The sequence below is a fragment of the Trachypithecus francoisi genome, unplaced genomic scaffold, assembly GCF_009764315.1.
Source record: "Trachypithecus francoisi isolate TF-2019V2 unplaced genomic scaffold, Tfra_2.0 Lachesis_group7, whole genome shotgun sequence".
In the NCBI taxonomy this organism is placed as follows: domain Eukaryota; kingdom Metazoa; phylum Chordata; class Mammalia; order Primates; family Cercopithecidae; genus Trachypithecus; species Trachypithecus francoisi.
The window spans coordinates 49,580,769-49,595,457 of record NW_022681472.1 but is presented as its reverse complement, the minus strand read 5'-3'; the positions used below and the strand labels follow the sequence as shown (position 1 = coordinate 49,595,457).

The following is a 14,689-nucleotide window of genomic DNA, read 5'->3' as shown; positions in this document are numbered from 1 at the left end:
AGGCTGGTCTTGAACTCCTGACCTCAGGTGATCCGCCTGCCTCGGCCTCCCAAAGTGCTGGGATTACAGGCATGAGCCACCGTGCCCGGCCCCATTAGCAGTGGTTTCTAAATCATTTTGATCATGCATCCCTATCAGAATAAGATGTTGAGCATGCAACCCATAATAGATATAATAGAAATATTTTATTAATTACTACTCCATATAAATTTAAAAATAGATTAATGGTGATTAAATTGCAAATATACACAAATAGACATTTTAATATTTTCTTCTCACACCTCCATGGATCAACTTATATACATCTTGTAGGGCAAAAAATTTAAAAAAAAATTTTAGAAACAACAGGTTTACAGGATAGAGTGAAACTCCTTAGTGTATCAGGCAAGGCCGTTGTAATTTGGTCTCTGCTTTCTTTATCTTTCAAGTACTCTCTTCCACTGTGTCCCACTTCATATCAGACTTTATAAAGTTTGAAAGTGCATAATGCACTTTGCGCACTGTTTTTGAATCCCCTTTTCCCTGTCTGCATGAATGTCTTTCCCTCCCTCTCTTACCTTAATCCTCTCGGTTGACAAACAGCTACTGAGTTTTGTTTTGTTTTGTTTTGTTTTTTTAATCTCTTTTTTTTTGAGATGGAGTCTCACTCTGTCGCCCAGGCTGGAGTGCAGTGGCCAGATCTCAGCTCACTGCAAGCTCCGCCTCCCGGGTTCCCGCCATTCTCCTGCCTCAGCCTCCCGAGTAGCTGGGACTACAGGTGCCTGCCACCTTGCCCGGCTAGTTTTTTGTCTTTTTTAGTAGAGACGGGGTTTCACCGTGTTAGCCAGGATGGTTTCGATCTCCTGACCTCGTGATCCGCCCGTCTCGGCCTCCCAAAGTGCTGGGATTACAGGCTTGAGCCACCGCGCCCGGCCGCTACTGAGTTTTTAAAACTCAGTTCAAACTTCTCCATGTTGCCTCTTCCGGCTTTACCTCATATCTGGTTAGATTTTCTATGCTCCCTTCTGTCCCCGGCACAACCTGTGCCTGTACAGACTTCTATGCCAGTACCACCCTCTTTATTCACATGTTTGCCTTCTATAGTCTGTTAAACAAGATACCCAAGGTAGGGATCATTTGTCTGTGTATCTCAGACTGACACAATATCTGGCATGCAATAACATGTGGGTAAATGATATCTAGGCCAGGGCATTGGTTATACCACTTCTATTCTTACTCATACAATAGGTCATCAGTCATACTACAAATGACATGTATACTATCTTTTTAACATGAAACTAGGTTTAATCACTATTCCTGTCACAAATATTAGCAATTTTTACAAACTTGGATAAGATAAAAAGTTAAGTATTAAAGATTAATCACAAATGTTATTCTTCTTTAAGTGTTTCATATGTTTGGCATTAAACGAACATTCCAATAAAATCTGAATTTTATTTGTTTTACTATCTCTTCCATGTGGACTGTTGATTCTGAAATTCACCTTTTCTACTTTCTTATAGAATCTTTTATGTGTTTGTTTCCTGCTATATGACATAATAAAATAGAACACAGAAAAGAATTATAATTCATGAGGTTGAGTTCATTATGTTTCCTTTGTTTTCATGTAAAGTTGTTATTATTATTTGAAACAGAGTTTCACTCTTGTTACCCAGGTTGGAGTGCAATGGAGTGAACCCAGCTCACTGCAACCTCCACCTCCCAGGTTCAAGTCATTCTCCTGCCTCAGCCTCCCAAGTAGCTGGGACTATATGTGCCTGCCACCATGCCTGGCTAAGTTTTGTATTTTTAGTAAAGACGGTTTTCACCATGTTGGCCAGGCTGGTCTGAAACCCCTGACCTCAGGTGATCCACCTGCCTCGGCCTCCCAAAGTGCTGGGATTACAGGTATGAACCAATGTGCCTATCCATAAAATTATTAAATCAAAAGAAAAATATCAGCTGGGCTCGGTGGCTCATGCTTATAATCCCAGCACTTTGGGAGGCCAAGGCGGGCGGATTACGAGGTCAAGACATCAAGATCATCCTGGTTAACATGGTGAAACCCCGTCTCTAGTGAAAATACAAAAAAAATTAACCGGGCGTGGTGGTGGGTGCCTGTAGTCCCAGCTACTCGGGAGGCTGAGGCAGGAGAACAGTGTGAACCCGGGAGATGGAGCTTGCAGTGAGCACTGCACTCCAGCCTGGGTGATAGAGCGAGACTCCATCTTAAAAAAAAAAAAAAAAGAAAAATATCTACAAGCACTTTTTTCTCAAACTTTGAAAATAGTTATCAAGTTCTACAAAGGGATTTAAAAGATACCATTGTAAAAGATGCTTTTTTCCATTGGTTCCATGAATTCCATTCCAAGAATTCTTTCAAGAAGCAACTTATCTTTTATAAAGTAATCCATTTCCTTATGAACCTAATTTAAAAAAAGACAGCATCATTTCAAAAACAGCAGTGAAATAAATGCTTTGCAATTAATGTAAAATCAGCAGGAGAGAAAATGAAAAATGAACAGTACACAAAGAAAATCTGTTCTTCAAAAAGACTGAATTTACTACACTGAAACCTGTAACAAACTTCTCTATAGGAATGTTTTAAATTTTAAATGCCCTTAGTAGTATTTAGGGCTAAATATACTGAAAATCAATTTATAAAATGCTTTTCAGAAGTACAATCATAGCATAACACAAGGATTTCAATAATGAATAATACAGTAATATTTTGGTAACTGGCTAACAAAATTCCAGTGCAGACATAGTATAAGGGAATCATCATTATATTAACAGACACAGAAAATTTCATTTTACTTTTGCATAACCTAACTCTATCCCTAAGCCGTAGTTTGTTAATGCTAGAAATGTCTTTTAAAAATATGTTATTCCTAAGTATTGAATGTGACAGACAAAAGAAGGGAAGGTCCTAAGTGGGGGGGTTCTAAGTTTACTGACTTGGTTGACTTGAAGAAATAATTGACATTCCCACTTAACCTTTTAAAAACTGCATTTGATCCCAGCTTAAATATAAATGTTGACATACATACATGGTCAATGAAGGAGCCAAGAAATTTATTCATCATATGATATGCCTTTATACTCTGCTCAAAAGTATTTGCTGATGAACTCAATAGTCTAGCAGGACCATTTTTCTAACGTAAAAAAGAGAAACGAATAAATACAAAGTCTTATGTTCTTGGTATCTAAAAAACATTAAATATTGACGGAATATATCTGAACTGTACTTTATACAAACCCTTATTAGTGTCTCATGAATTCTGTCATAATGTTGTCTCATCTGGTTAGAAATTGCAATCTCAAAAGTCTGACCATCTGTGTTGGGTACCAAACCTCGCTGGCTACACAAATTTTCCTGAAAAGTTAAAGAATTTAAGTTAAGATCAAAATGATAAAAAATTTCCTGACTTAAAAAGAAAATACAGACTGTTTTTTAGCTGTTATCATGTATTACAAGATTCAGGTGCTAAGTGAAATTCACTGAAACTGTATTTGAGAAACAGATTCTACCATTATCCTAGGTTCCCAGATTCTGCTAATTTCTACTTTATTCTAATTCATACTCCCTTGAAGGTCTTTATATCATCTCCTTTGCTCTACTTTAAATAAAAAGAAAAATATATATATTTATCTATAATATATAATATATCTATTTATATATTTATCACATATACATTTATATATTTAGGTAGAGCATATATATTTTTAGGTAGAGTATATATATTTAAGTAGAGCAAAGGAGATGATATAAAGACTATATATATGTTTATTGTATATTGATATTCTTAGCTTCCCTTATAAGGAAGATTATTGCTCTTTTAATGTATGCTGAAAGGTCTTGCTTTGGAGTTAACTAGTTTTATAATTGCAAATGATCTTTTTTGTTTTCTAAACATTTTTGAGATGCTTCCTTAATTAATTCCAATAAAACATAGTGATACGTGACCAAACAGTTAATGTTATGAACCAGATATCCATATCCATTTTGGGTTTCCCTTATACAACTTGGATCCTGACAACCACAAATATGTAAAAAATTTTTGATTTGATTGATGCGTCAAGGCTCGACTCAAGTTCTCTGGCCTACATAAAGCCTGTCTACCTACTCCAGAGGTTAATATTTTCCTTCTTTGTCTTTCTATACAGTTAAAGGGAGAATACATATAGTGAACTTCTTTATTTAAAATTTTTTTTCTTGATTAAAAACATTCATGCCATTGCAGAAAATTTACAAAAAAAGAGAAATACAAAAAAGAAAAGAAAAAAAATTACCTAGTCTCAACACCCAGAAATATAGATATATTAAGGAATTTCACTTCCAGTCTTTTTTCTAAGGGATGTACATATAAATAGCATAAAATTGGGATCACAATGACTTCTTTTTCACTTAACGTTATAGCCTGAGCAATTCCCCATGTCATTAAATATTCTTTAAAACATGATTTTACCATCTACTTAAGATTTCACCATAAAGGTAAGCCAATTTATTTAATATTCTCTAATTTTTACATACTTTTTCCCTTATAAATAACTCCTGTGATAAAGATCCTGAATTTAAGTAGCTGTTCATATTGCTAATTTTTCCTTAACATTCATAAAATCAGTGAATTAAAGATCATGAACCTTAAAAAGCTCTTGGTATATATGTTGCCCAAACACTTTCAAGAAGGTCTGCATAAATTCAACCTGCCACCAGTAGCTTTGTGGTTGCCCATTTCACTGTGTCCTTGATGCTATTAAGTATTAGCTTTTCTAAAAAAATTTTGCTAATTTGAAGAGGGGAAAATCATTATTTTTATATTCAGCTCTCTGATTATGAGTTAAAATCTTTTTAGAGGTTTATTAGTGTCTATTGGTCATTTTTCCATTGAGATTTTAATTTAGTGTTTTCTTAATGATTTGCATAACTTTCAATATTGTTATCAATATCTTTGTCATATTTATTATAAGTATTTTACTCTAATTTACCTTTTATTTATGATTGCTTGATATGTAAATGTACTATATTAATAAAGTAACACCAATTAATATTTTTTTGATGCTTTCTATTCTTTATCCTTAGAATATCATCCTCCAGTCTGAAATATTCTTTTCTAGGTTCTTATGGCTTCATGTTTTACATTTAACTTTTTAATTATAAGGTAATTTCTAATGTTTAATCAAGTGATCCAGTTCAATGTATTAAATAAATTCTTCTCTGAAATGTCATTATCACGTATCAAATTCTTACAAGTCACAGGTATGGCCCTTAATCACGAAATCCTCTTGGTTTTTCCACTTAAGCACATCCTATTCTCTAAAAAATTTTATTATGGAAGTTTTCCAGATGTACATAGTAGAGAGAACAGTAAACCACTCATTACCTAGCTTCAGCAATTACTAATATTTTATCAATTTTGTTTCATCTATCCTCCCAAATTTTCTTTTTTCTTAGAGTATTTTAAAGTAAAACCCAGACCATGTCATTTCATCTGTAAATGCTTTGTATGCATTTCTAACAAGGACTTTAAAAGAAATAACTACCATGCCATTTTCATACCTAACAAAATTAGTTATTCCTTAACATTTAGTCCACTAAAAGTCTCTCAGATTTTCTAAATAGTTGGTTTGTCTGAATCAGGATCCAAATAAAGTCCACACATTGTATCAGATTGGTTTGTTTTTCAAATCTTTCTTATAATGTTCCTACACTGGCACCATCATCCTTCCTTTTCTTTTCATGCCATTGATTTGTCTGGAGACACTGAGTAATCTATCCTGTGAGGCAGCCTATACCCGGACCTGGCTAATTACCTTCTATGGCACTATTTAATTTGTCCCTTTATCGCCTGTATTTCCTGTAAACTGGTGATTAGGCTAGAGGGTTGATTATACTCAGGTTCAGTTTTTTAGGCAAAAATACTTAATTGGTATTATATACTTCCTACTACATCATGGCAAGAAGTGTATAGGTCAGTTATCCTTATTTTTATTTACAGGGCATCTATATTACGTCAACCTGATCCCTCATTATAAAGTTCCCTGTCAACAATCACTTAATTGTTTAGCATCCACTGATGATGGCAGACTACATTCATCAATCCATTAGTCGCTGCAAAATGGTAAGTTTTCTAACTTAGAATTCCTTCTACTTTCTTCTATAAAGAGGAACTTTCCCTCATGAATTATTTGGTTACTGTGAAATACAGTTCATATAGGAACTACAAGATAAAATCAGATTCTTTGCCTTTGTGGATGTTCAGGGTGAGCTGGTTCCTAGCAATTTTTTTTTTTTTTTTTTTCTGAGACAGAGTCTCGCTCTGTCGCCTAAGCTGGAGTGCGGTGGTGCGATCTCAGCTCACTGCAAGTTCCGCCTCCCGGGTTCACACCATTCTGCCTCAGCCTCGTGAGTAGCTAGGAATACAGGCGCCAACACCATGCCCAGCTAACTTTTTTGTATTTTTGGTAGAGACAGGATTTCACTGTGTTAGCCAAGATGGTCTCTATCTCCTGACCTCATGACCCACCCGCCTTGGCCTCCCAAAGTGCTGGGATTACAGGTGTTAGCCACCATGTCCGGCAGTCCCTAGCAACTTTCAAAGTGATCAATAGGCCAGGTGCGGTGACTCACGCCTGTAATCCAAGCACTTTAGGAGGCCAAGGTGGGTGGATCACCTGAGGTCAGGATTCAAGACCAGCCTGGCCAACATGGTGAAACCTCGTCTCTACTAAAAATACAAAATTAGCCAGGTGTAGTGGCAGATGCCTGTAGTCCCAGCTGCTCAGGAAGCTGAGACGGGAGGATCACTTGAATCCAGGAGGCAGAGGCTGCAGTGAGCCAAGACTGCGCCACTGCACTCCAGCCTGGGTGACAGAGCGAGACTCCATCTCAAAAAAAAAAAGTTATCAATAAAGACTTTTTTCAAAAAAACAAATCCAAGATTTATAAGAATCCATTTCTCAACTTAAAAACAAAAAGATGTAAAACATTTTCATACCGCTTCTCTTTTAAGGTTCACATTCATTTCTTCCATATTAGTATCTGCATGCCCATGTACTGATCTACCATGAATGTAATATCCAAAACATTTGTGGGATAACAGAAACACTGATATCTATAAAAAGAGAATAAAAAGAAGCTATTAGCAACTCTTCTGCAAAACAATAAAAAATTAAGTTTTCCTTAAAATTGCTTTCTTTTTCCCAAAATAATGAAGATTGTATTCTTGGGAAATATATAAAGAGGATAATACAGTAAACAAGGATAATAAGGTTTTTTTTTAAAGTGTTTGAGAAAGAGATTGAAGATATTTTCCAAGAAAGGGAGAAATAAGTCTGTGCAACATAGGGAAACTCTTTCTCTACAAAAAAAAAAAAAAAAAGTTGAGTTGGTGGTGGTGCACACCTGTGGTCCCAGTTACTTGGGAAGCTGAGGTGGGAGGATTGCTTTAACTCAGGAGGTCAAGGTTGCAGTGAGCTACGACTGCACCACTGTACTCCAGCCTGGGTTACAGTGCGAGACCTTTTCTCGAAAAAAAAGAAAAAAAAAAAAGGAAAAGAAGAAACAGCGTTGATATACAAACAATTTTCAGGGGTGCTGGAATTAATGAACTACTTGGCAGCATAAGAAATACATAATTAAGAAACTGTAAATAAAGATGAAAAAAACAGGCTGGGCACAGTGGCTCACACCTGTAATCCCGGCACTTGGGGAGGCTGGAGGCAGGTGGAGTTCAAGACCAGCCTGGCCAACATGGTGAACCCCACCTGTACCAAAAATACAAAAAAAAAAAAAAAAAAATTAGTCCAGCAGAGTGGTGCGCACCTGTAATCCCAGCTACTCAGGAGATTGAGGTGTGAGAATTGCTTGAATCCGGGAGCCAGAGGTTGCAGTGAGCCAAGATGGTGCCACTGCACTCCAGCCTGGGTGACAGAGCAAGACCGTTTCCAAAAACAAACAAACAAACAAAAAAGATGAAAAAACTAAGGCAGTAAATATTAACTTGTAATATTATTAAAATATTAAAATTATATAATATAAAAATTATAATATCTCTGGAATTAACAACCAGTGGAAAATTGGACCAAAAATTCAATCATACCAAATCACTTTTAAAGCCTCTCTTAACAAACTCATGACCTTTAAAAAGGGAAAGTAACAGTTGCAAGATGAAGTCAGAAAGTACTTACATTACTCATAGAGCATAAATCAACGAACTGTCGAATTTTATCTTCTATAAATCTCTCATAAAAGACAGCAAAGAACACGATCTGAAACATTAAGCCAAGTTTATGTTTATTAGCTTTTAGGATTTTAATTTTCTGTTACAGCCACAGTGTAGTATCTTAAGAAAAAAAAAGTTCCAACCAAAAGCACAGTGGTCTTTAACAGTTCCTATGTGATAAAGTCCTACTTATCATTTCTGAGTCTTCTGTCCAAGGGAGGAGGATTTTGAAATTGTGTTGAGTCATTGAGGGAACCTATTTTGAGTTCTGAAAACTTTCTGTGTCATTAAAACAAGCTATGACAAACATGTGGGAAGAAAGAAAAAGTCTTTTAAAAATGTAGGACAAATCAATGCATCGATGGTCAGATTTATGTTTGGTTTTGTCATTTTGCTCATCTAAATTACAAGACATGAGAAAATTCTCTACTTTTCAAATTAATTTTCTCTGCCAGAACAGCACATAAAAAGCATATATCTAGTATTCTGACTATAAAGTATTAAAAATTCATATGGAATGGTTTCCAGTGTTTTCTTAGATTTAATAGTAGAAACAGAAATTTTATAAATAAAAATTTTACCTGGTACATCTCTTTAGACATGTTTCACAAAAAGGTAAAATTTCCTAACTCCTCTATTTAAAGCTGTCCCCACTGTCCCCCATTCCTACCCTCCACTCCCCTCCCTTCTTTTTACTCTCTATCTCATGTCCCTGCTGCATCTCTTCACAGCACTTGGCACAATCTGTCATTTGTTCCTGTAACAGCATATCCATAAGCTCAGCACAGCATCCAGTACATAAAATGCACTCAAATATGTGAATGAATAGAGTGAATCTACAGTAGCTGACTGCTGAAAATGTTTTCCTACATACTCTATATATATATATTGTAAACCTCTTTAAAGGATGTCAAAAACAGCAATATTCAAGGTTTAAAAATTAAAAGACACCACTTAAAAGCTGAAGAGGCTGGGTTTAAGGAAATAGAAGGAGTGAACAATAAAGCCTGACATTATTAGAATCAAGAAGAGTTTAGACAAATTTACAAAACTGTAACAGGTTGTTAAAGGAACTCTCAAAGATTCTTGACAAATATATAAACACTGATCATTTTAGAATATTACCATGGAGAGAAAAGGTTTACTATCCAGCTGACAGCAAAGTGAGATGCAAAGAATGAAGTTAGATGGTGGTGTCTGAGATTGCTAGGTGCTGTCCCAACAACCCTTTCTCCTTAGTAACAGATCCCTTCCTTGAGCAGGATATACTGCTGCCCAGCTGAAAGTTAGTGCAGTTAGGTGTGGCCATGCTATTAAGTTCTAGCCAAGAAGATGTTGAAAGGCACTTCTGAAAAGGCTGTTAAAGAAAAGGTGAGCTTACCTACTTCAATTCCCTCCTGTAACTTCATTGGCCATTATGGACCATGAAGGGACTGTGGAGATGGAAGTCCCTTGTGGCTGGGCAGAAGGACAGGCTTCTGGGTCCTGACAGTAGCACTAAGCCACCATTCCACTCCAGCCCTGTACTTTGGACCTCTGCTTATCTTTTTCATGGGAAAGATAAGGTTCTCTTTGATTTCAGCCACTCTTATTTTGTTTTTGATTGTGTTATATTCAACCAAATATGAAAAGTTTCAGATGATACTGCTTTAGACTCTCTACATCCAGATGAATCTGATATACTCACAAAATATATTGGTATATTGTACAAAATATTTCCTTACTATTACATTGATGGTAAACATCAAACTCCATACTCTTTTGATTCTATCTTGTTTCCAATTCTAATATGTTTGTTTTCTTTTTCTGGTTGTCAGTTGTCCTTTACTAACTCCATCCCTGTAGTTTCAACTTTGAGTAAGTCTCATCAATTTAAAATAAATATATATTTAAAAAGTTAATACACAGATTACTGAATACCACCACCTGGACCTAATTCTCTAAGAATATGTTCTCTTAAAAATATTTCAGTCTGGCTCATAACTGTAATCCTGGCACTTTGGGAGGCCGAGATGGGAGGATAGCTTGAGTTCAGGAGTTTATGACCAGCCTGGCCAACATGGTGAAACCCCGTCTCTACTAAAAACACAAAAATTAGCTGGGCATGGTGGCAGGCCCCTGTAATCCCAGCTTCTTGGGAAGCTGAGGCAGGAGAATCGCTTGAATCTGGGAGGCAAAGATTACAATGAGCCGAGATCACACCACTGCACTCCAACCTGGGAGACAAGAGTGAAACTCTGTCTCAAAAAAAAAAAAAAAAATCACTGGGTGTGGTGGCATGTGTCTATAGTCCCAGCTACTGAGGAGACTGAGGCAGGAGGATTGGTTGAGCCTGGGAGGTTGATTCTGCAGTGAACTATGATTGCATCATTGCACTCCAGACTGGGAGAGAGGGGAAGACTGTCTCTAAAAACAAAAACCAAACAAACAAAAATCTCAAAAGATCCTTAAAAGTAGGCTGTTCTAGGTAGATAGCTATTAGCCAGCCATAGGAAGTTAAAAGTGGTCTCTCTAGAGGTCCTATCTTCATGTGCTGATTATAAAAGTTAAGGAAATTTTAAACAGAAGGACTCTTTCTGTTTATGAGTACCTGAAAGTTAGATGCTTGCTGCTGCTTTTCTTTTTCTTTTTTTTCTTTCCTTTTTTTTTTTTTTTCTTTATAGCCTCTACTAGATCCATGGGACCTGAGGCTAAAAAGACTTATTTTTACTTTTGGTCATTTTAATAAATATTTCAATAAAAACTCCACAAGGGGTACGAGCAATTTGAGTAAGGTTTCATGATATATAAATAAATGTAAACAATAAGTTATGTTTCAAAAGAAAACAACATATTTAGGGTAGCTTATCTGTCCCTGTATTTACATATAAACTAAACAAGGAGTCTGTCCTATGACTATAAAGCTGCAGACTCTCAAAGGCCCTTCAGAGCCCCACTATCGACAAGAACGTGAACTCTGAAATCAGGCTGTCTGAGTTCAAATTCCAGTTCTGTCAGTTACTAGTCACATGACTTCAGGCAATTTTTTTAGCCTTCCTGTGTCTCAGTTTCCTCATCTATAAAATGAGGATAATAACAGAGCTTATCTCTGTGGGCTATTATAAAGACTGAGGCATTATTAGGTATAAAGCAATTACAATTTTCCTTTAGTATGTTGGGATTGAGTCCAGAACCCCCAAGTATATCAAAATCCACCCATATTCAAGTCCCACATTCAGTCCTGCTGGAACCCATCTATACAGAAAGCTGGCCCTCTGCAGATGCAGAATTTGCATTCTGTGAACACTGTATTTTCTACTCTCAATGAGTTCAAATAGTTTAACCCCATGTTGTTCAAGGATCAACAGTAATTACACTTGATCTTAGCCTAAAAGCCAAGAAGTGATGGATCAACAGTAGTTAACTAGTACAGTGACTAACACAATGTAAGAATTGACTACTGGCTGGGTGCAATGGCTCACACCTGTAATCCCAGCACTTTGGGAGGGGAGGAGGGTCACCTGAAGTCAGGAGTTCAAGACAAGCCTAGCCAACATGGTGAAACCCCGTCTCTACTAAAAATACAAAAAAATTAGCTGGACGTAGTGGTGGGCGCCTACAGTCCCAGCTACTCAGAAGGTTGTGGTGGGAGAATTGCTTGAACCTGGGAGGCAGGGGCTGCAGTGAACCAAGATCATGCCACTGCACTCCAGCCTGGGCGACAGAGCGAAGGCTGTTTCAAAAAAAAAAAAAAAAAAAAGAACTGACTATTAGCTTATTGCTCTTGTCACCTTCTTTCTGCTACAGAAAGAAGGATGTGGTCAATGTTTGATGATAATCAGTAAGTAGGCAGAGTTATGAAGAAGCAATGTTACTTAGAAGTAATATTACCTGTATAATTCCTTACCTGTATAATTCCAATGGCTAGCCAAAGAGCAGCAGACACTGCATATCTCAAAATGCGGCTATAAGGAGCTACATAGCCAGATGGACTTCTAGAAAGACTAGAAGATGAGTCCATTAATGCCAAGTTCTTGAATCCCACAACCTGGAGTAAAAAGGAAAAGTAATAATTTAAACAGACATGGATAAAGAAAACTACTCTAGACTGAAAATAGAAAACCTCTCCCTACTCACCTTGAAAAACTAAAATATCCAAGTTTGTATAAACAGTAGAAAATCTAGATAAAAATAATTATTATCCAGTATCTTAACTACAAAGTATTTATTACACAATATTTAGTTAGTTCATTTGGCATTCTTCTCAATATGACTAAGGGTCAAATATAACCTTGTTGTCATACACACTGACAAGACTACAAATTTAATTAAAAGGATAAAACTTTCATTAGTAAACTACCAATGAGTGAAACCAACAACTAGTATTTCATGAGTATTTGACATGTGCCAGGCACTGTACTAAACATTTTTATACTTTAAAACAGTATATTACAAAATGTCTTCTAAAGGGCATAAGTTCTTTGAAAAAGTAATCTATGTTTAAACACATTTGGTCCATCCATTACGCTCACCTCCATGCTTCCCACCCTTGTAGAATAAAGGCTCTGAGAAGTTTTACAGTAAAAGATGCTACATGATTATACTGAATCCAATATTTTCCAAACTTACTTGACTATAAAACTTTTTCACGTAACATCTTTTAAAGCTGAGGAAACTCCTAAACACACACACACACACAAACACACACACACACACACACACACACACCCCTTCAAAAAGAAAAGAAGTATGTGAGGTAACAGATAAACTAGCCTGATTTAGCCATTCCACAATGAATACATATATCAAAACACTGTATTGTAAACTATAAACATATGTAAATTTTATCTGTTTATTTAAGAAAAACCAAAATACTACTTCAAGTGAATTTTGGAAGTATTGCTCATATTATTTAAAAGCTCTAAGGATACAAACAGTCTTCTACTAGCTTTACAAAAGTAAAGGAAGGGAAAGGGGAAAGAGAATGGAAAGAAAGAAGAAAAAAGAGGGAAGACAGACAGACCTAAGAGTTAATGATTTATATTCAATCTTAATTAAGCAGATAATTCCTGAGAAAACCTATTCCCATATAAACGGTTTCCATGTTCAGTCTTATACTTAGTACTGAATACTTTCTTTAATAATTTCAACTAAATCCATGAAATAACTGCAAATGTATAATAAATATGTTGCATCTTGTTCATTTTAGCCCCAGCTCTTAGCACAGAACATAGTCCATAGTAAGTTTTCAATAAAAATTAGTTGAAAAATATCAAACTTATAATAGTGATTCTAATGCAGAGGAGAATATGGATCAGGAAGTAGGGAGCTTTTTCAAAACATAGATACCTGGGGTTACCTCAAAGCTACTAAATCAAACATAGTCTCTAACGGTGAGCCTGAGCATAGGTATTTTACAAAAGATCCCCGAGGGCTTCTGACACAAACTATTGGTTTTAAAGCCACTCCTTACACCTAGAGCAGTCAAAACACACAGAGACAGAAAGTATTATAGAATGGTGGTTGCCAGGGGTTAGGTGTAGCAGGGAATGGGTACAGGGTTGTTTAAGGGGTATAGAGTTTCAGTTTTGCAAGATGAAGAGTTCTAGAGATGAATGGTGATGATTTTGCATGACAATGCGAATGTACTTAACACCATCTTTTTTTTTTGAGATGGAGTTTCGCTCTTTTTGCCCAGACTGGAACGCAATGGCGTGATCTCTGCTCACTGCAACCTCCGCCTCCCGGGTTCAAGCGCTTCTCCTGCCTCAGCCTCCCGAGCAGTTGGGATTATAGGCATGTGCCACCATGCCCGGCTAATTTTGTATTTTTTGGTAGAGACAGGGTTTCTCCATGTTGGCCAGGGTGGTCTCAAACTGGCGACCTCAGGTGATCCGCCTGCCTTGGCCTCCCAAAGTGAGGCATGAGCCACTGCGCCTGGCTGACTTAACACTATTAAACTCTACACTTAAAAATGCTTAAGATGGTAAACTTAAAAAAAAAATTGTGGTAAAATAAATAACATAAAGTCACTCCTTTTTAATGGCTTCACAACAATATTTCAACCTTTAGAGAAATCTTCCACTGTCATGAAAACTTAGTTGGAATTATATTAGTTTAATATTTGTAAGGTACATGTAAGTTGCATATAATCACATCAAACAGTTTATACCTCCAAAAAGAAGAGGACAGTAAGTACTTGAAATAGTGAATTAATTTTTCTCACAGTCTGAATTTCATTCCATTCATTTGCTACAAAATATGTTCTCCATATGCTTACAGGAACAGTGGCACTTCGTATACCACCCTCACCTGGTCAGAAAAACAAAATGAGTAAAAGAATTCTACCTCCTTTGCTCTGCAAGGATAACAAAAGAATTTTGGTACAAATGTTTATTTCACTTACCTTCAACAGCTTTAAGAACCTTTCCTTTAGGTCGCTCCCAATCAATAAAGAATACATCTATTGTAATCTGGGATATGAGCTTATGCAAAAATTGTAGTGC

General features: G+C 36.3%; 1 protein-coding gene across 5 annotated transcripts in view; it reads right to left on the bottom strand.

Moving 5' to 3' along the window:
- The window catches only part of TMEM67 (transmembrane protein 67), a 98,160-nt gene that overhangs the window by 31,982 nt on the left and 51,489 nt on the right, over positions 1-14,689 (bottom strand). For all 5 annotated transcript variants that reach the window (XR_004435239.1, XR_004435238.1, XM_033202598.1 and 2 more), the window contains 8 exons: positions 14,590-14,689; positions 14,356-14,495; positions 12,091-12,231; positions 8,170-8,250; positions 6,978-7,094; positions 3,239-3,355; positions 3,030-3,134; positions 2,303-2,405 (listed from right to left, as the gene is read on the bottom strand). Coding sequence is in view for 3 of the 5 variants with exons in the window: in XM_033202598.1 (XP_033058489.1) it covers positions 2,303-2,405; positions 3,030-3,134; positions 3,239-3,355; positions 6,978-7,094; positions 8,170-8,250; positions 12,091-12,231; positions 14,356-14,495; positions 14,590-14,689 (904 nt within the window). In the remaining 2 variants the exon portion in view is untranslated. The remainder of the gene's footprint in view (positions 1-2,302; positions 2,406-3,029; positions 3,135-3,238; positions 3,356-6,977; positions 7,095-8,169; positions 8,251-12,090; positions 12,232-14,355; positions 14,496-14,589) is intronic.